At 43.1% G+C, this 22,591-nt stretch overlaps 1 protein-coding gene across 1 annotated transcript; it reads left to right on the plus strand.

Annotated features, from left to right (window-relative positions):
* The first annotated feature begins 30 nt into the window (after positions 1–30).
* On the plus strand, positions 31–20,554 carry LOC115782945 (glutamate receptor U1). The gene is made up of 10 exons (XM_030733496.1): positions 31–161; positions 319–391; positions 2,347–2,378; positions 9,101–9,280; positions 13,451–13,674; positions 15,979–16,076; positions 16,945–17,162; positions 17,254–17,473; positions 19,593–19,843; positions 19,918–20,554. The coding sequence occupies exons 2-10, from the start codon at positions 328–330 to the stop codon at positions 20,014–20,016; spliced, it is 1,386 nt and encodes a 461-aa protein (XP_030589356.1). The 5' UTR covers positions 31–161; positions 319–327; the 3' UTR covers positions 20,017–20,554.
* The last annotated feature ends 2,037 nt before the right edge of the window (positions 20,555–22,591 follow it).

The raw sequence follows: 22,591 nt of genomic DNA on the forward strand, positions 1-22,591 counted from the left end.
CCCTCCCCGTGTTTCCCATATAAACCCCCCACTACTTTCTGCTGCACAAGTCCTTCCCACTGCCTGCTTATACAACGTTTCTGAATTTCTTACCCATTTTCTTGGACTCATCCCTTGTGCACATCGAGTTTTTTCTACACCCCGTGCCTGACAGAACAGAGGTAAGGAAACGAGGGGTTTTTCTTTATAAGTAACAGCAGCAAACAGCAAAATAACATAGTCAGATATGTTGTTTCTGCAGATGATGTAAATGTTAATAAACAGACATTGCTGGTCTCATTGTGTTTATACAGACATTTAAATTAGCTTCATTTACAGGGTGGAAACATGAAAGTCTGTGTGGCTCTGTTCGTCTGTGTGGCAGCTCTGACTGCAGGGCTCATCACTGCAGGTAAGACTAAATCTGAGTGGGCCGATGTGCAATGACTGGGTTGCACAAGATAAAAGGGTAAAAGTCCACTGTGTGAAGCACATAACTCATGAGTTACATTAGATCTGCGAGATGATGTTACCTATGATCATAAAACCGTGACCTTTTAACCGTTTTGTTATCTGAAGCTAACTGAACACAGAGTCTGAAAGCAAAATCAAAAAATTACAATTTAACGAGACACAAACTCAGATCTCCTGGTTGAGTCCAGCAGCTGAGTAACGAGGCCTTTCACATTTACTCCTGTTCTGTTGATGCCTCGGCGAGGAGAAAGTGTACTAGCAGGGAACTGTACACAGCCCCTTGTAATGTTTTAATCAGTATGCGCAGTTGTGTCTGCTAACGTCACAAGCGGTGATTTTCATTTGCATGATGGGTTTTTTTTTCAAATGCTTGAAAAACAACATTCCTGCCAGCTTTTTTACTTTGTTCTTTCCCAGCTTTGTAAAGGAGCTGGGACACAAAATGGGGTCTACATTTCCCTTGGAATTACACCCAAAGAAGTTACTGCCAGAGTTAACAATCAGAGGCAGAGCAGTGTCTCCTTTGAGTGGCCAAGCTAGAAATGATGGTGAGGCGGTAATGGCACTGATGAATGGGCATGTGAGACATGTTTGTCTCTTGTCAAAGACCTCCAATTATCTTTCAGTACTTTAAAAGCTTAAAATCTGTTTAACTGTGCCTTAATTATTGCATTTTCTTCATAAACTTCACCATAAAGTAGAACGAATGAGTAGGGGGATTAAACATTTATAATTTTACAAATTTAAAGAAAGTAATCAAGATCTGGGCCAGCTTCTATCCTTTATGTCTCCACCCATTAATTTTTCACTTCTCTTTCCTCCTGCTGAGCATCCCTGTCTCTGCACAATGTCAAGGTTAAAATAAAGCTTTAGTCTGGCAGGCTCAGACTTACCTATGAGGCTGGGTCATGCTCTCAAATAATTCCTTACATGTGACTCTCTCTCGCCCCACTGGCCCCATTGGACTGCTGGAAGCCCATCAAACTACAGACGGGGTCCAATCCACACTGACAGAATCCCATTTCTCACCAGTGGAGGGGCCACTGCCTTGCTGTGCTCCAGAAAGCACTGTAATGAATCAATTAACTGTGTGAGAGGAGGACTCTGCAGGCAGGCGGTGAAGTGACAGGCATCTCCGCAGATTCTACATCCTGCCATCATCTCTAGAGGAGACTGACAGGGTGTCACAGGCTGTATATGACCCAACTGGGCCTGCTTTTGTTTTGGAATGCAATTATGAAAAACTTGCACCCCTGGCATCCCCACATGCTCCACACCCCCGATCCCTACCCCTCCCCTCATCTTCCCTTCTCTAACCAACCCTGGCAGGGCATGTTAGGTCCTTCTGGACATGCTGGGAATGCCACTGGTCACAGTTACAGCAAGAAGAAAACAACTGTGAGTGCCATGAGTAATGATGGGTTGGGTTGGGGGTTTTATTTCCTCGTTACATGTTGATCAGGGGGTTGGTCAGTGGTGGGAGGGGGTGGTTAAATTAGAACACATCCTTTGAGGCAGGTCCCCATTTTGATCCCCTCAAATGAGCCTCGTTACCCCCTTCATTGTACCGCGCAACCTTCCCTCAGTATGGAGCCACTTTCTCAGCTCTTGTGAAAAACAACCAACAACAAGATGTGATTGTCCCTCACTGGCTGTTTGGTTGATTTATTGCTGTGGCTGAGAGAAAAACATGTGAAAGGGACTTAGTACAACAATACACTTCATTAGGCTTTCAGAGGCCGCCCTTGTATAAGCTTATAGACTTAAAACTGAACCACTAATCAGCAAAAGCAGAGCCGCAGACTAAATCCTCTTTTTTTGCACTGCTTGATTACTTGTCTCCAGGAGTCAAAAATTTACTGTTGGTTTTTGTTTTTGTTTTTTCTTATCTAGATGCCAAGGAGTTATCCATCACAACGATAAAGGTACTCTTTCTTTGCTTCTCTCCCTGCTAGAATGCCAAGGTGCAGCTGTGAGGGGAGGTCAGGAATACAAGAATGGTCTTCTTTTTAGTGTGGACATTGTTTCTGTTTGAGTAATAAATTAGTACTGGCCACATTTATAGTTCACATCATACACAGTGGTGGCATCAAGTTCCGAGTTCTGTCCATAAAAACCTTATTTAAAGCTGAATTGAGAGCTGTCCTTCTCAAGGCCATCTCCTGAGAAGAGCTGTACCACTCCCAGCACTGCTGGTTAGATTGCAGCAACCTCCTCAGATGAAACTCGGGCAGCAGGGTCATCACTTTGACACAGTGAAAGAACTCTGTGCAGGTTGAGTCAGAACAAGACTTCCATGAAGCAGTCTGAGCATGAGCACCAGGAGTGGTGCCTTACAAACTTCTTACAAAGCACTCACTGTAAAAAGTCAAGAAACACAGGCAGAGAGGACGCAAATAAACCTTCAAGTGGCTCAAAATTTAGAAGACATTTTGAAAAAGGCTGAAGGTTAGGTCAATGTTAGCCAAAAATGACCTTTTATAAACTACAGTTTGTTTTTTTACAGTTTACATCTCAGATATTAAACTTCATTGTATGTTCAGAATGACTGTGACATCATGTAATGCTATTTTTGAATTTGGGGAATTGATTTTACTCATTTGAAATTATTCATTTTAAAGAAAATTGAATAGATGATCTTACTGTATCATCACCACCTGCACAGACATTGCGTTTGAATTGAAGTTCAACAGAATTATTTTAAAAGACAAACTGATGAGAACACTGAAAATAATTTTGCCATAGTGTTAAACTAAAGTGTGTCCTGTAATTACCTATTTAAAACAGCTGAAGGGACATTTCTACTGTAAAAGGTTGAAAAGAAAATGTAATATGAGGCTTATCTAAGCATGCTCATAAACTCATAACTAAGTGGGAACTTTTTAAAAAAAATCTAAGATATTTTTGAGCATACTGTTAATGAAGAAGGGCTTTTATAACTGTCCCATATGCTACCACTTTAAGACATGTTCATGTGTACTTCAAGGTTCAACCCAATGACAGTAGATGGACAACACGCCTCCACTCCAATCTCATTGTACATCCTGTATAATGACAATAAAGGCATTCTATTCTATTCTTCCCCCCATTGGTCAAAAATGAACCCAAATTTTTTGCCATCTTGCATTTTTGGAGCCAAAATCTGCGCAGTAGGGATTTTTGGGTTAAGTCACTGGATCAAACTCCCACCCACACACCCCCACTGAACTTTTGACAATTTTTTTTACTCCAGTTTTAACAACGATATGAACAGCCAAGTGTGTCCAAACTTTTGACCGGTACCTAATATACACCTACATTGCTCTCATATGTTTAAATAATTAGTCACTCTTTAGTTTTTTAATTATTTTAGACAGAGATGATATCAACTGCACACTCCAGAGACCCACAGTTACTATAAATATCAGAATTACCTTGAAATTAAACATTGCCTTTTGAAATACTTTGTTAAAAGGAGACTGAGAATGATATAAAGAAACTTTTACATCACACATTCACAGGGCACTCTGCAACCTGGTAACATGCAGACGGACACTTTCTTTTAACAGCAGATCTCAGAATCCAAATTCCCATCGACAGCTACATTCACCCTGAGGAAAAATGAGTGAGGGAGACCATCGGACCAAGCTGGGTCTGGATTCCCGTGTGTAGTGGTTTGGAAAAACATCTGGGTATCAAGTAGGACTCTTCATCGGCAGCTCCTTCGAAACCTTTTTCATAAAATCCACTGTAGGCCCCAGAAAATGGACTAAAACCAACACTTTATGAACAGTGTGACCTTTGCTTTGTGTAATGTTAGAATTACTACACATAATAATGTTACATTCAGTCCTGTAGAAAATTACATATTTAAAATATATATTATCCTCTCTGGTTACACTGGTATGAATACCTCTTAATTTTATGGTAATTAACAAAACACAATGTGAAAGAATTCCAGGTTAAAGATTTTAGCTCAGCATACAAGTGAAGACCTTTTACATTACATCTGTCATGGCAGGCAGTGTGGCAGGCAGCAGACTCGGGCCCCGTTCACACGACAGCGTTTCAGAAACGATCTGCGTTTACACGAGGACACGTGAAATGATGAAAATGATGTCGTTCCCATGCAAGGCCACAAGTTGGCGTTGGTTTTCTCTTTGCAAAGCTTGTTTACACAAGACGTGCATGCTTGGAGTGACACAGTAGGAAGTGCGGCAAATTGTTCATTACTTACAAAACGGCCAATGTGAGAGGTTTTGTGTGGACTGCCGATGAGGTTGGATCGCTGCTGCACACAACGCTGAATTACAAAATGGTGAAAACACAAGAAAAGCACAAGAAGCACTCGTGAATCTGCGAGTACTGTTTATCAATTTGCGCGAAAAACTGTGGCCATCGCAACCATAGTGCCCATGTGCGAGTCACCCGTTTTCAAATCACGCCGGTTTCAAGCGTTTACACAAGAACGCAAGCCGGTGCGTTTCTGAAACGCTCCACTCTGGACGCCGTTTCCTAAACACATCGTTTTCACTCCGTGGTCGTGTAAACGGGGCCTCAGACTCAGCAGACAGACATAACTTAAACGCTTTATTGTTGAACTCGTAAACAAAACCTCCGTGAGGCAGAACTAAAGCAGGTAATCCAGAAACTTCAGGAACAGACAACACACCACCACAAGAGGACCTACTGACGTCAACAACGCAACAAAGAACCGACAACACAGAAAATATATACACACCAGGTAATGAAACAAAGGGAAACATCCAGGGAGAACAGATGAACACAAGCACACTATACGAGACCAGGGGAAGTAAAACTGATCACACTGCACAAGATACAAGACACTATCAAAGTAAGACAGGAAGTGAAAAACACAGACCTGAACTGAGAAAAGTGAACTTGACACACAGACTGGAAAGTAAGAAAGTAAATACTCCCAAAAGAACCTCATCAGGAAAAATACAAAACTCAGAACTGCAAAAAACTGCCAAAACACTTTTTTGCCCAAAACACTGGGCGAAAAAAAACAGGACCATAATAGTACCCCCCACCCCACCCCAACAGGCCAGCTTCTGACACCCACAACCAGAAAACAAAATCCAAACCCGGGTGGGTGGAGGGGGGCCAGGACAGAGGGCTCGAAACAAAACAAACAAAACAAAGGAGCAATAGAGCCCAAAAACAAGCAGGTCAAGGGTCGCCCAAGCCATAGGAACGAAAAAAAAAAACACAGTGAGCCCAAACAGAAAGTGGCAGCACAAGGCCAGGAAAACAGTCCAAAGCAGGATACTGACGGCGAGGCAGAACAGTAGCCAAATGCAGTTCAAGGCAACACAGTTCAGGGGGGCGACTGCTAGGCCAGTGGCAGAGACGGAGCAGTTCTGAGGGTTGACCACATGGTCAGTGGCAGAGACATATATCCTCTGGAGGCTGGCCGGGTGGCCAGCAGTGAGAATGAAGCAGTTGAGGAGGCCGGCCATGGGGCCAGTGACCTGAAAGAGGCAGATCAAGAGGCCAGCCGCAGGACCAGCGATGAAGACGAAGATTCTCCAGAAGCTGGCCACAGGGCCAGCGGTGAAGACAACGACACCCAGGATGCTGGCTGTAGGGCCAACAGCATAGACACTCCGGATGCCGGCTGCGGGGCCAGCAAGGAAGGCTCTCCAGAGCCTTGGCAGGTGGCTGCTAGGACACCTCTGTTGACTTGATGAGCAGCCCAAGATGGCAAGGGCGGCGAAGGCCCACAGGTGGCATAACAGGAGGTCAACGTCTACAGCAGAGATTCTCTGGTGGCTGATGGAGAAGCTGACGGGACACCTCAGGTGGCTTGACTGGGACTCGGCCATAACAGGGACCCACAAGTGGCCAACAGCGGAAATGGAGACCCTCGGGCAACTTGATAGGAGGCCAACGGCGGACACAACAGAACCTCTGTAATAACTTGACTGGACTCATGAGCTGGCGCTCAGATGGAGTGGTACCCTCTGCAGGCTCAGACTGAGCAGAACACAGGAGCAAGGATGAAGATTCTGATGCAGGCGCTGCTGAAGACTGATGTCGGTAGTACAGACACTGAAAGGTCCGGCGTGTATGAAGATTCTGGTGGTTTTGACAAGGACAGAGGCTCTGGCTGAAGCTCTGCTTACTGCAGGTTCTGAACGCATGGTGGCTGAAGGCTCTGGAGATGATGCAGGTGGCACAGATGCAGAAGATGACTTTGGTGGTGCAGGCGGTGGAGCTGCAGACAGTAAAAACTGATGAAGCCTAGCAGGTGCTGCAGACGCTGGGCATGAGGACTGCGGTGGTAATGTAAATAACTCTGAGGACTGACGAGGCTGTAGTTGATGTGCTGCATAACAGATTATCCAATTAACCTAACCCCAGTGAGTGCATGTCTTTAGACCAGGGGTCTCAAACTTGCGGATCGCGGGCCGCATCCGGCCACGCCCCCTACTTCCTGTCCGCGATTTGATGTCAAAAACATGACAATTTGGCCCTTTAAGTTACTTTTTTGACATTTCCCTAACTCCTCTTAATTGGAGGGAAAAGGGAAAAGGTAATATTTGCTCGGCTATTCTAGTAGATTCTAGGTACCTAACAGTTACAGTTACAGAAAAACCTCTTTGGAGAGTAAAGGCTACAAATGTAATGGCAACTGCTGGTTACACAGCCTTGGGTAAGTGTAACCACAAACTCGAAGGCATCAACACCGCACTGACACCTGCTGATCCCTGGTAGACCCCAGCCACCAGGTAGATGCCTGGTAGCCGCTGACTGAAATGTGCCCACAGCCAATACGCCAAGCTCCGAGGAAGAAAGAGCTGTGAATGAGGGAGAGAGAGACTGAGCAAAGAGAGGCCAGATTGGCTATATCTGTATGATTCCTACTAACATTTCTCCTGAGCTTGCCTCCAGTTGCACCTTCAGAACAATCGCTCTTTTCCAGCAGCACAGTACCAATGTCTAATTTAACAGTGGTTGAATGAATGAATGAATGAATGAAGTTTTATTGCCATGTGGGTGAACAAGTTCACACATTGGAAATTGCAGTTACAGAACACCATCCAAATACACAAACACAACACACATAGGGGGATATGTGTCCTTGGGTCATGCAGCCGTTTCTTACGGCGCTACCTTTGGCAGGAGGAGAAAACAACACATCATGGGGAAGTTAGGTTAAAAAAAAAAGTCATCTGGTACAGTGCTCAAAAAGAGCACTATACCAGGGTCCAAAAAAAACCACCTTAGCAAAGCATTTGCACATGTAAAGCAAGGACAGCGGCGGTAGGTGAGGTCAGGGCGGGAGGGGATGCAGAAGGAGACGAGAGGGGGGGGCATTGTGGAGCCAGATGCCAGGTTCCAGCCAAAACAGTTTGCTGATAGTGGTGGAATTTCATCAGCGGCCGTGATACACCAGACCCAGCTTCACAAATCACAACGCGGAGTGGGGGGGAGAGCAGCCGCACACAGTGCCCTGGAGAGAGATATGGTTGCCAACCCAAGGCCGGCAGGGGAGCCGAATTCCTGATAACAGAAGTTGTTTTGGAACAGGCTGCTTGTTTTTCCAACAGCCTTCAGTCTTACTGGGAAACCATTCAAAAATCCAATATTCCAAATTAGTTGATTGCCGTCCTCACTGTGCAGAACCGAACTATATCTCCTGATCTAACCCCTCTCGCCTGCGAGCTCGCTAATCTTGCGGCTCAGGTCCACCAGGCTTTGAGTCTGAGTTTGTGCGGCTCTGCTCAGCCCTTCCACCTGGATCGGCAGCCTCTGCAGATGTCGAACCGCCGTCCAGATTTTCTTAATTTGCCAGTAAAGCAGGTATCCACCGAGCCCAAACAGAGAAGATACTGCTACCAAAAAGCCGAATATGTAGGCGTCTTCCACGTCTTCCACTCCAAGGGCCGAGAAGCACACAGGTCTCCACGAGCTCCAAGAGTCGATGACGTATCCAACCGGGTCAGTTCCACTCGGACACGCAGGCTCCCCTGTCCCGGATCTCATAGTGGAAAAAATTCGATCAATGATGGAGAATGCCCAGTTTGCCAGATCCATGTTTCAATCTTGTTCTTATTCGGACAGTGTGTAAAAGACGCTCTCACAGCAAGCAGCAAGCGGAGAGATGGGGAGGGCAGGGAGAGAGAGATAGTGCGACCGTCTCCGACAAGAGCAGGAAGAGAATGGATATAGCACTTTTCTGCTCTACATGAGCACTCAAAGTGCTTTAATTGTTCAAATTGTTGTGATAAGGAAAAAACAAACCACGACTACTAAATTTCTAAGCCCAAACATGGGAGGGGCTACCCCAAAAACTTCAAGATGTGGGAAGGTTCTTAAATGGTACCAGAGAGCGCCTCGTCCCCACCAACGCTGGTCTGGTGGAAAAGGGGTAGAAAGTGTGTCAATACTCTGGATAAACAGCTGGTCTCACCTGTTTCAGTATTTAAGTCTAAAAAGCAGACCTGACCTTTGAAAACACTAACATACAAGCTGCACACATTGTATTGTTCCCTGTAAACAGTCCTTGTAAAAACATTGTAAACATTTTACAATTCCTAACTCAAAACTTTACAAAACCTGAAGTTGTAAGAGCAAATTGGTCATTTTCCTTACCTTAAAAGTATTCATGACCCTTCACTGACACCTTATGTATTCTCAGGATAATCCATATGCCATGAGCAAGGGCTCTGAACTAGAGGGCTACTGCATTGATCTGATGTCAGAGCTCTCCAAAAAGCTGGGTTTCAAGTACAAAGTGCATGTGGTCAAAGACAACCGCTATGGAGCCATGGACTCAAGTGGCAACTGGAACGGCATGATCGGTGAAGTCATCAGAGGGGTAAGTCATAGAACATCAACAGCACTGGCTATATCTGGCAGTGTGTTACAGTGTATCTGTGTTGGAGTATGTAATATGATGCAGTAATGTTTTTTGTTGATTTTGTTGAACTAAGTTTTGTCCTCCAAGCTTGGTTCGTTTACCAGAGGCCTGGGAGATTGAGAGTCCTGCGCGGTATCTTGGCTGTTCCCAGTACTGTGCTGTTCTGGACAGAGATCTCAGATGTTGTTCCTGGAATCTGCTGGAGCCACTCTTCCAGTTTGGGGCTCACTGCCCGAGTGTTCTGATTACCGTGGGGACCACTGTAATGGTCACCTTCCACATCCTCTCCAGCTCTTTTCTCAGCCATTGGTATTTGTCGAACTTCTCCTTATGTTGCCATCACTGGGTATGGCAGTGTCTATGACTACGGCTTTCTTCCTCTGTTTGGTGTTCGGTCATTCTCAACCACCTGTGGGGGCATATCTCATTTTGACCTTGGGACATACTCAACACAGCTGTTCCTGTATACTATTTCAGCCACATAGTTGTGGCTGTATGCCTTGCCTGTTAGCATCATGCAGTTATGTGCTGGGTTGTCTCAAGGACATCTCTGCACAGCCTGAACCTGAGGTCTGGGGTGACATCCCATTCTTAATCCATAGAGTTTAATGTGATGTTGTAGCTATAACAGCTTCAACTCTTCTGGGAAAGGTTTCCACAAGGCTTAGGAGTGTGTTTGTGGGAATTTTTGATTTCCGGAAATTTGTGAGGTTTGACGAAAAGGTATGGCACACAGTCTCCCACAGCAGCCCAGTTAAGTTCTTCCACACCAAAATCACTCATCCATGTCTTTATGGGCCTCACTTTGTGCACTGGTGCACAGTCATGTTGGAAGAGGAAGGGGCCATCCCCAAAGTTAGGAGTGTGAAATTGTCCAAAATGTCTTGGTATGCTGACGCATTAAGAGTTTCTTTCACTGGAACTAAGGGGCTGAGCCCAACTCTTGGAAAACAACCCCACACCATACCCCCCTCCACCAAACTTTACACTTGGTACAGTGCAGTCAGACAGGTACTGTTCGCCTAGTAACTGCCAAGCCCAGACTCATCCGTCAGATTGCGAGACAGAGAAGTGAAATTCATCACTCCAGGGAACACATCTCCACTGCTCTAGAGCCCAGTGGTGGCATATTATACACTATTCCAACTCAGACTTTACATTGCACTTGGTAAGGCTTGGATACACCTGGACTTGGCCATGGAAACCTATTCCATGAAGCTCTCCACACACTGTTCCTCAGCTAATCTGAAGGCCACATGAAGTTTGGTGGTATGTAGTGATTGACGGCAGTTGGTGACCTCTGGACGATTTTATTTTAATTTTATTTTTTCTTGTAGGTCTTGAATGATGAGTGTTTCATGAGCCACTGGTAAGCTTTGCAAAGATTGGCCTTAAAAGGACTTGTACTGAAAATACAACAGGGTTGTATGGGGTTACTGGGGGCTCACCCTGGAACCAGGCCTGGGGAGAGATCTCAAGGGAGAGCATCTGGTAGCCGGGAATTAGTTCATGGTGCCTGGCCAGGTGCAGTCTTAGGCCTGCCCTCCTGTAGGCCCACCACCCGGAGCTGGGTGGGTGGGTATTCTTATTTCCTCTCACCTTGCTGCCTGTGTTTTCACTGGTGGACGAGAGGGTTGCTTCCCTGTGCCTTTGGGCCGGGGAACAGGTCCTTACCGTTGTTTGTGCTTATGCGCCAAATGACAGGTCAGAGTACCCACACTTTCTGGAGTTGCTGAGCAGGGTGCTCAAGGGTGCTCCATCCAGTGACTTCACTGTCTTACGAGGAGACTTCAACGCTCATGTGGGCAATCACAGTGAGACCTGGAGGGGCATGTTTGGGAGGAATGGACTGTCTGATCTGAACCCGAATGGTGTTTTGTTATTGTACTTCTGTGCAAACCACAGTTTGTCCATAACGATCACCACGTTTGAACATAATGATGTCCATAAGTGCACGTGGCACCAGGATGCCCTAGGTCGCAGGTCAATGATTGATTTTCTAATCTTATTGTCAGATCTGCAGCCATATGTTCTGGTGATGAGAGGATCTGAGCTGTCAACTGATCACCACCTGATGGTGAGTTGGATCAGGTGGTGGGGGAGGATGCTGGACAGACTTGGTGCACCTAAACATATAGTGTCCTGCACCTGCCAAACACTAGTGTCCTGCGGGCAGACGCAGGACACTAGTGTTTAGATGCTGGAGAAATTGTATCATTTGGGTGGCCTGGGAACGCCTTTTGGTGCCCCTGGATGAGCTGGAGGAGGTGGAGAGGGGGGCCTGGGGTTCTCTGCTTAGGCTGCTGCCCCCGCGACCTGGCCCCGGATAAGCGATGGATTGATGGATGGATGGATGGATGGATGGATGGATGGATGGACTCTTAACTCGTCTTTTTTGTCATTGATTGCATCCATGCCTTTTCGTATGATATTCAGTTCAATTCAATTCAATTTTATTTATATAGCGCCAAATCACAACAAACAGTCACCTCAAGGCGCTTTGTATTGTGGGTAAAGACCCTACAATAATACAGAGAAAACCCAACAGTCCAAACGACCCCTTATGAGCAGCACTTGGCGACAGTGGGAAGGAAAAACTCCCTTTAACAGGAAGAAACCTCCATCAGAACCAGGCTCAGGGAGGGGGGGTCATCTGCCACGATCGGTTGGGCTGAGGGGAGAGAAAGACATGCTGTGGAAGAGAGCCAGAGATGAATAACAATTAATGATTAAATACAGAGTGGAGTATAAACAAAGTAAATAAGGTGAATGAAAAGAAACACTCAGTGCATTATGGGAACCCCCCCGCAGCCTAGGCCTATAGCAGCATAACTAAGGGAGGGTTCAGGGTCACCTGATCCAGCCCTAACTATAAGCTTGATCATAAAGGAAAGTTTTAGGCCTAATCTTAAAAATAGAGAGGGTGTCTGTCTCCTGAATCCAAGCTGGGAGCTGGTTCCACAGAAGAGGGGCCTGAAAGCTGAAGGCTCTGCCTCCCATTCTACTCTTAAGTATCCTAGGAACCACAAGTAAGCCAGCTGTCTGAGAGCGAAGTGCTCTGTTGGGGTGATACGGGACTATGAGGTCTTTGAGATAAGATGGGGCTTGATTATTCAAGACCTTGTAGGTGAGGAGAAGAATTTTAAATTCTATTCTAGATTTAACAGGGAGCCAATGAAGAGAAGCCAATATGGGAGAAATCTGCTCTCTCTTTCTAGTCCCTGTCAGTACTCTAGCTGCAGCATTTTGGATCAGCTGAAGGCTTTTCAGGGAGCTTTTAGGACAGCCTGATAATAATGAATTACAATGGTCCAGCCTAGAAGTAATAAATGCATGAATGAGCTTTTCAGCATCACTCTGAGAAAGGATGTTTCTAATTTTAGAAATATTGCACAAATGCAAAAAAGCGGTCCTACATATTTGTTTAATATGTGCATTGAAGGACAAATCCTGGTCAAAAATAACTTTCTAGATTTCTCACAGTGTTACTGGAGGCCAAAGTAATGCCATCCAGAGTAAGTATCTGGTTTGACACCATGTTTCTAAGATTTGTGGGGCCGAGCACAAGAACTTCAGTTTGATCTGAATTTAGAAGCAGGAAATTAGAGGTCATCCAGGCCTTAATGTCTTTTAAGACATTCCTGCAGTTTAACTAATTGATGTGTGTCATCTGGCTTCATTGATAGGTAAAGCTGAGTGTCATCTGCATAACAAAGAAAATTGATGCAATGTTTTCTAATAATACTGCCTAAGGGAAGCATGTATAATGTAAATAAAATTGGTCCTAGCACAGAACCCTGTGGAACTCCATAATTAACCTTAGTGTGTGAAGAAGACTCCCCATTTACATGAACAAATTGGAGTCTATGAGATAAATATGATTCAAACCACTGCAGTGCAGTACCTTTAATACCAATAGTATGCTCTAATCTCTGTAATAAAATGTTATGGTCAACGGTATCAAAAGCTGCACTGAGAGTAAACTGAGTAAATTGCTGAATCATTGGTAAGGTCAGATGAAGTCAGTTCCACGAAGTAAATCACATGATTGGCAGATGCCCATTAATACAGTAAAGCCTAATGAAGAGCCAGTAATGTCTTAATATGTCTTGCTCTACCCTCCGTCAGGATGCTGACCTAGCTGTGGCCCCACTGACTGTCACTGCAGTCAGAGAGAAGTTTGTGGACATGACCACCCCCTTCATTCAAACTGGACTCAGTTTCATCCTGCGCAAAGAAGGAGAGTCTGAAGATAGCACCTTCAGCCTGTTGGCACCTTTCTCCACTGACATGTGGGTCGGCATCATCATTGCTTTCCTGCTAACAGGTCTCTGCATATTCCTGGTGGGCAGGTCAGTGCAATAAACCAAATGTCCCTAAAATGTTATTGTCTGATACTTTGATGCCTATGTACAGACATTTAATGTTCACTCAAACAAATAAAAGTTATCAAACAGTTGGAGCATAAGCCAAAAAAAAAATTCTGTTGTACTAACAAGTGGACAACAAAGCAGTTTTTCCCCATCATTTTCAGCCTTTGTTTACCAGTAATCACTCTAAACCTGGAAGAGCAGACAGCTCACTGTATGAGGGAGCGTATTTCATTGTATTGTTGTCTAAAGCCTCTTTTCCACTAGCACCTCCTCAACTTGACTCTACTGCTCGGTTTTGGTGGTTTTCAATTACAATTGAGTAATGCTTCAAGGTGGGTGGGGTCGAAAGTCCCGTGATGTCATTTGAATGCAGCACAAACACAAACAGTCACTCCATCTAGCTCCCTCTGGATTCTGTCATCAACCACCAAGCTCAAAAACGTCTGCACCTCCTACTGTAGATGGACCACTGTGTTGGTTAGTGTGTAGCCATTTCCTTCTTGCCGAGTTTTAAAAACGACAGGTTTGATTCTTGTAAAGGAGTCGCTCTCATGATTCACTACTCTGGACTTAACTATGGTGTTGCACTTGCTGACACATAAGTCAGTGGTTAAAGCCCAGCTAGAGTTTCATTCTTGCCAGAAGTTGAAAAATGCATAAATGCATCTGTCCTTCATGACACAACTATAATCTTCACTCCCATACTCACACTACAGCGTGTCATATCAACACACAATTACACCAAAAAATGCAAAAATTACAGAAACTGAAAAAAATCACTATAAAAATACAAAACTGACAAACAGCTACAAGTGACACAGTTGTAGTCTTTTTCACTCTGAGGTCTTGCTCTATGTGGGAAAGTTAGTACATTTATATTATCCATCCATTCATCCATGCTGCAGGCCCCTCATCATGCTCTTCAAGTCATTCTTGGCCAGGCTTTAGAATGACAGTGTTTGGGCGTGCTGGTTAATGCCACTGCTGTCAGGTGTTGGTGTTATCACAATGGTAAAAATGACATTGTTTATGATGCTTTAATTTGATCCAAAATGAATATTCCACATAGCCTGCTACAATTTATCCCATATAACATCAGTCAGCAAAAAGGTTTGAGCCTTTAAAAGATTTAGTCAGTAAAAACTGTGCATTCTGACTGCAGTTCTACAAGAAAGCTACCATACAGCCAACTCACAGCAGCCTGTTTCACAAACCTGAATATGACAGCTACTGGCACCATGAGGAATTCAGCAAAATCTAAAACATCCTGATGCAAAATCAAAGCATTTAATGTTTAATTTGCACATTAGTCTTTGTCTTTTACCAAGTGGCTCATGATTTTTACCCCACCCCAGGAGGGGGAACAGGTATGTTCAACAATTTTACAGCAAAAACTTCCAGTCCAATTCATACCAAATTTGCAAGAAATGTTTTGATTAAATTAGTGCCATAATTGGGTCAGAGGTCAGGTTTTCTGAAAATATTGTGAAGGTGATAATTCAAGGACTGCGTCACCTAAATTCAGACCATAGAAGCATCTACTAAACATGTCCGACAGCTGAGTTTTTACCATGCCAATCACAGAAAGTCACAGTATTCTCATTGGTTTATATTTGTTATGATTTTAGCTTTTATTTTTCCTAGTTCTTACTTAGCCATTTGAAAGTCACCAAGGTCCATATGCACCCCATTATAATTTACGGAAACCTGGTAATTATGTGAACTTGTGCTTCCAGGGGATTTGTGCCACCTAAATATTCTGCTGCCCTCTGGCAGGAGCTACAGGCCCATCAAAGCCAGAACAAACCAGAGCAATCACCACCCTGAACTCTCACACTCACCCACTGTAACTGTGCAATACCCACATCTCTGTGCAATATTATATTATTCATACTGAACAATATCCGGCTGACAGTATTTTGTTTTTTCAGTCGTTGAAAAGCATCTTTTCATACTTAAATTTGGTTTAAAAGTGAAACCGATCCAGTCTAGATTCTGGATTTGCAGGCTACTTGATTTTAACATGAGAAACTCCATTTACATTCATAATATCAAAGTTATTTTAGTTCAGCTTTTAAACCTTGGAAAATTATGAGCATGGACAATAGGACCTCTGTGTTATCTTGGTGATTCAGCTAAAACCTCTGCTGGGGGCGGGGTTTGTTATGCTTGTTTTGACTTCAGTGATTTTGTTGTGGCTGTATGTTTATATACAAATGAATCTCACTGTTGTAAGAGCAGTTTTAACTGTGGGATATGAAGCCTTTCGATTTTCTTCTGCAGGATCAGTCCCAGTGAATGGGCTGAGCCAGACACAGATGAACACCGCTTCACTTTGCTGCACAGCTTCTGGTACATCACAGGAGCTCTCACCCTGCAAGGTAAGCACTCACCTAAATCAAAGCACAGAAACACACTCTTCTGCTGCTTACCGCTTTCTACGTGCCACAAAAAAACAAACATGTAGTAACACTGTACACAAAAATGTTTGTAATACCTAAAGAAAGAGGTCAAATAAAGAGTGACAAAATGAACTAATGGTATGAAGAACAGCCCTTGGAGAAAACTCCCTCAAACATCGGTCCAGAATTAATTTTAATGCAAGTTTCACATGCATTAAAATTCAATGTAATGTATTTTAAATTGTCCTAATGCTTGTATCAATGTCTGCTTATAGTCAACAACTGGATAACTGGAAGTAAAATAAAGAGGACACAGTTCAATAGTATTTCAACAATGTTTGATTCATTTTCATAATAAACTGGAGGGTACTCTAATAATAAGGTAATAAAGTGCTTAGTCTAAGAAATAATGAAAAGGTGTAGTTTGAGTTTCACACATAGGTTTGCAATATTCCTCTGAATAAAGTTTTTGATTGGCTGAGTAGCATCATGTGGGATGAGTTACAATGCAAGCAACTGATCTGTGAGTTTGTTTGTTGACTATCATGAAGACAAAGGAAAAAGCTGCAGTTTAAAATAACCTGACTGTAAATATAGAACGGAGTCAAGAGCTGATTTGTTACATCATTTTCGATGTTAAGTGTTCTAAAGTACTGTGTTTATGTTTGTGTTTATGGATCCAGCTGTTTGATAAGCTGTCAATTTCATTTTGAGTTCTGAGTGAGTTTTGCTGATCATCAATAGGAGACCCTGCTTTATTAATTGAAATAAATAGTTTTAGCAGTCACCTGCTGCTGTGGTTGCTTTGTTCTGCAGCTGCTTGACTGTTTTCCTTCTGTCTTCTCAGGAGCCGGTCCTCACCCCAAAGCATTGTCTGGATGCGTAGTTAGCGCCATCTGGTGGCTGTTTGCTGTACTGCTGCTTGCCTGCTACTTCAGCAACTTACAGTCAATGTTGAACTCCGACAGCAAACACGTTTCCATTAAGAGCTTTGAAGACCTGGCTAACCAGGATGTGATTGATTATGGCACAGTTGAATTTGGATCTACTATGCTCTTCTTTAAGGCATGATCAGTTACTCCTAGTTAGGACTCATTGTCATTACTGCTGCTACATCTGGGAAAGGTTGAATAAATATTTAATTTCATTTTCCTAGAATTCCAACAATCCTGTGTACCGTCGTATCTACCAGCACATGGAGCGTAAGAAGAGCTATGTGTCCAGCATGGAAGAGGGCGTACGCCGCACACAGGAAGGAAACTTTGCGTTCATTGGTGAAGCAGTGTCCTTGGACTTGGCAGTGGCTCACTCCTGTAAGCTGACCCGTTCACCAGAGGTCATCTCTATGAGATCCTATGCCATAGCGGCATCTCTGGGTGAGTTGCTTTAACCTGTCAAAAATGTTGGTGTAGCTTAACATTTTAAATTTATTGAACCTGTTTTAACAAGTTAAGTTAGTTCAACCAAATGCACTGAAACGTCCTTCTTAAGCTGGAGTAACAGAAAAAAATTCAGTAACTTTCTTCTTTAAATTGTCCATATTAGGCTCATTTGTAGGTCCTTAATTCTGTTTGGGGCAGGGTGGGATGGGCTGTCTACTAGAATATATTAACATAGTTTTATGTTTAAAAAACAAATAATTTAAAGCCCCTTATGAAAAACACTCAGTCTGCTCTAATTGGTCACCTGGTACAACAAAACATGGCACTGGTTATAATATCTGTCTCTCTCCCCCCTCAGCAGATGACCCCCCCTCCCTGAGCCTGGTTCTGATGGAGGTTTCTTCCTGTTAAAGGGAGTTTTTACTTCCCACTGTCACCAAGTGCTGCTCATAGGGGGTCATTTTGACTGTTGGGTTTCTCTGTAATCATTGAATGGTCCTTACCTTACAGTATAAAGTGCCTTGGGGCAACTGTTTGATGTGATTTGGTGCTATATAAATAAAACTGAATCTCTGTATAGATCCCTAGTCATCCAGGTCATGGTAGTCACAAGAGCTTTAAAAAAGGCAACTGGACGTCTTTAAATTAAAAAGATTTTTTGAAGATGTTTCACCCTCTTACAATATAAGGGGCTTCTGTAGTTCTAAAACCAAAAGGTGGAGAGTCCCAGGTATTATATAGTTCTGCCTCCTTATAGCTAGAAGAACAGCTAAAAGCTCTGGGTTTGATTCCACCTCGGCCCGGGCCTCTCTGTGTGGAGTCTACATGTTCTCCCCGTGTCTGCGTGGGTTTCCTCCCACAGTCCAAAGACATGCATTTACTGGGGTTAGGTTAATTGGTCACTCTAGATTGCACATAGGTGTGAATGGTTGTCTGTCCCTCTGCGTTAACACTGTGACAGGCTGGTGACCTGTACAGGTGTACCCTGCCTCTCGCCTTATGACAGCTGGGATAGGCTCCAGCCCCCCCGAGTCCCTGAACAGGATAAGTGGAAGAGGATGGATGGATGGATGGATGGATGGATGGATGGATGGATGGAGTTGAGTTACTTACAAGCAGCAATAGTGAAAATGATTTTTAAAAAAAGGAAAAATACCCACGGGTCAGCTCTCATTATCTGCGGGACAGTTGTCTCTAATGGGCAAACTTCTCCTTCTGGCACGGCGATGTGTTCTGTTCCAATGGATCAGAGAGAAACCCCCTTCAGTAACTCAGTGGTATAGAGAGACATTCAAGGTGTTTCCAATGGAACGTATCAGCGCCACACTAAAGGGCAATGATGATATATTCTATTCTATCTGGCAGCCTTATTTGGCATACCTTCGTTGTGATCTTGCAGACTTCTTGCAAAAGGGGCGACCGCATTTAGTTTTCACAAATAAATCATAGTAATGTAACTTCTTTCCCTGGTAGAGTACCAGTGCAATTTGTGTATGTATGTGCAATTCATGTAATGCATATATTTAGTTTTTTTTTTTTACTTGTTTCATTCACTTTTGACTGTCTTAACCTGTGCTGAAGGTTTTGTTTTCTTGTTTGTTATTGCAAAAACCAATAAAAAACATATTTATAAAAAAAAAAAAAAAAAAAAAAAAAAAGGAAAAATAACTGGAGTTAAAATACCAATGAAGGCTGGCTCCGAAAACAAGTCATTCCCATTAGAGTCATGTTAAAATATGCAGCCATAACAACCAAATTAACATGCTTATAGCCAAATACAGAATGGTTACAATCATTGTGGCTAATTTGTGGTCATTCCAAAATTGCTGATAGACTCAGACCAAAAGAGCATGGACAGCGGTGATAGGACTGTCCACGCTAACAAAAACGGTTCAACCTGGTTTGGGCTTTAATCTTCAAAGCTTAATATGCCTCCAACTGTTTTTCTACATCAGTAATCTAATGACAAGCTTCTCATAACCTGACCTTTATGAAAAGCTATAGGGTGAAGGTGGTGAGTTGTGTCACTGTGGGAAACAGTTAATGCTTGTGGTAGTGAGTTGAGACATTCCAAAACGTCGTTCTTCCTTTAAATCACGTTGTTCCCTGTCAGGCTCCCCGTTGGTGAAGAACCTGTCTATTGCCATCCTGCAGCTCAGTGAATCTGGCGAGCTAACATATCTGCGCGAGAAGTGGTGGGCCAGTAGCTGCATTGGCACCAATGGTGCTCATATCTCCAAGGCCCTGCAGCCCCATGACTTGCAGGGACTCTTCTTCCTCCTGGGACTGGGTCTGGGCATTGGGCTCCTGCTAGCCCTGCTGGAGCTATTATCAAAGGCCCGCAACCAAGCTAAGGATGGCAAGGTAGGAAATATTATCACAATGTAATCATGGTATGGATTGTTTTATTCTGTAATATTTCCTCTATTCATTCACAGAAATCTTGCTGCTTGGTGTTGACATCAGAGCTGAACCAGAGGTTTGGCAGCGGAGGGGAGAGCGCAGAGTGCGACAGCTCAGACAAAAGCAAAGCCTGAAGGAAACCGTTCCCTGTTGTCATTTAATAAGATAGTGTCAGATAATAAGCTGAGAGCTTTCTGTGTTTTCCTAGTAAAAGCCATGTGTTGTGTTGTTGTTTAGTGTGTTTTATATTCTTACGAAAAGCTTGGCGACCAATTTTAACAACTAGCAGCAGCACATTAAGCAGCAAACTCATGGATGTAGACTTCAAACTTAATATCCTAATCAGCCTTTTTTTGTTTGCTGCTGAGTGTTTTATTATCATGCCTAAAGTTTGTCTGTCATAGCTGTAACTTTGTCTGTTTGCTTATATATTCCACATAAATACCCCAATATCTTAAATGCTCTGTTTTTCAGTGTATACAATTTTATTCTTCATTGTAGAAATCATTTTGATTTATTAGAGCAAAACATTAACAACACCGAGGACCTGTACTAACAACCAAGTTCAGCATAACAGGGATAGCCTGTCGTTATCTGCCTTCACCCACTGTGTTTGTGTGAGTGAAGAGGCGGGGCTGCCAGTCAGACGTGGACAGGTCTCGTGACAGCAGAGAAAAGGGCAGAACTATCAGACTTAAAAAGAGGCTGAATACAGAATACATGCATCACAGCACCTGCAGCCAAAGGGTGAGTGACAGGTGTGTGCTGCATGAACTTTGAGTTCATGGCAGAGAAAATGCTAAATAAACTGATTAAAGCTGGGAAGATGAGCAGGCAAAGAATGCAGACGTGTCAGTTAATAGTCTTATCAGCATTACTGCTCTATTGTTATGTGTAAAGATGTCACTATATAACTGTAACTGTACAACACATTATTTATTCCAACTGTAAGAATGTGTGACACAGTCTGAGAGCAAGAACAAATTATTAAAAAAAGTACACAGGCTTTCTTTCAAATTTGATCTTTTCAAGTTTGACTATAAGAGTTCCCTATTTTAGGACTATATTGCTATTGAGGCTTATTAAACAATTAAAATGATTGCAATAACAGGCAAAAAGATAGTTATTCCTACTAAGAAATGACATTTCTTACTGGTGCTTATCTGGAAAAGACATAAACATCAGATGGTCTCTAGATATATAGACCCTCTGACTATCTGTGCAAAGGAATGGTGGCACAATTTTTAAACCTCAGCTTAAATACTTGAAACTGATGATTTGTCTTTAAAGTCAAAGTAAAGAGGTTGGTTAAAACACCTACTGACATTTATACTGTAAAAGTCTGAAAAACAAATTTAATATGAATCTTATCTAAGCACGCTTATAATCTCATAACTAGAAGGGCTGTTATTTAAATGCTTTTGATTTTCTAAAATGAAGAAAGGGATTTTATTTTAAAACTTCCACAGCAATTCTCAAAATTCAGGGCAAAGTAGCACAGAGTATGACTCCTACTCTGAAACCCAGTCATCGGTCCGTTTCAGTGTCTGTGGGGAGTCATGAATGAACCACTTCTGACAATGTCGCGGTCACAAAAATATTGATTGTAGCAAAGTGGCATTAGCATTAGTAGCTATCACTGCTAAAGCTGCTGTGGTGTATGGGCCGTGTTAAAAATCAACATGTAGGTTCTCAGTCAGCCTCCAGAGCTAGAAAAAAAGGCGACTGGACGTCCTCAAGTTTCTTGAAGACCTTTCACCTCAGGAAAGCAGTACACTCAGGTGTACTTGAAGGCACTACATATGGAGTATGGTCAGTGCCTTTGTAGGCAACAGATGTGCTCATGGATGCTGGAGAATAACTGATTTAAAATTATATGTGTGTGTTTGACTGCAGACATACAGTATGTGAGACAATCACAGACAGTCAGGGACAATAACAGACTCGCTAAATTAGACTGAAATGTGTCCAAGTCCATTTCCAGCATGTGCCTAGAATCATCAAAGGTGCCCTGAGTGTTCCTAATGAAGCCACAGGTGTACCTCATGCAGTGGTTAAAACTGTACCTACTTAGCTTTCATGTAATGGTTTATTTTTCCCATGCTCAGTATCCACAGTGAAAATGACAGTCACTGACAGAAAGATGAGTGTTTCATTAGCTTTAAAGCGTGTGTCTTGTGAGAAAGAAAGAAGGCTGTAAATCATTTCAGTGTGTGACAAAGAGGTGGACAGGAGCCACTAAAACACCTAAAACTGTGCTTGATGTTAGGACGTACAGAACGCACTTAAAAATATGTGTTTGTCTTTTCCATGCAGTATGTTCATGCTTAAAAACACAGATAGTCCGGGATACTGACAAAGTTGGTTCAGCTGGTCTGGTGAGAGTGAAGTGCATTTCAGTCAGGACCTTAAAATCTATGAAAACCATTTTTTACAGAGGGAGACACGCTGAAAAAAAACAAAAAAGTCCAGTAATAATAAAGAGAGAGAAAGATCCCTCATGATCATATCTGATGACAGAGCCGATCAGAAGATATTATTCAAATAACTCAGCTCATTAACATTCGTCAGCTGCAGGTGTCACAGGACAAGCTGTTCAGTTACCATGGTGATAGGGCTCAGTGCATGTGTGTGTGGTTTCAGCGTGCTGTCTGTGGAAAGTGACTTTTTATCTGATTTAGTGCTCAGTTCAGATAAAATAATTATAGT

The sequence above is a fragment of the Archocentrus centrarchus genome, chromosome 7 (genome assembly GCF_007364275.1).
Source record: "Archocentrus centrarchus isolate MPI-CPG fArcCen1 chromosome 7, fArcCen1, whole genome shotgun sequence".
Classification (NCBI taxonomy): Eukaryota; Metazoa; Chordata; class Actinopteri; order Cichliformes; family Cichlidae; genus Archocentrus; species Archocentrus centrarchus.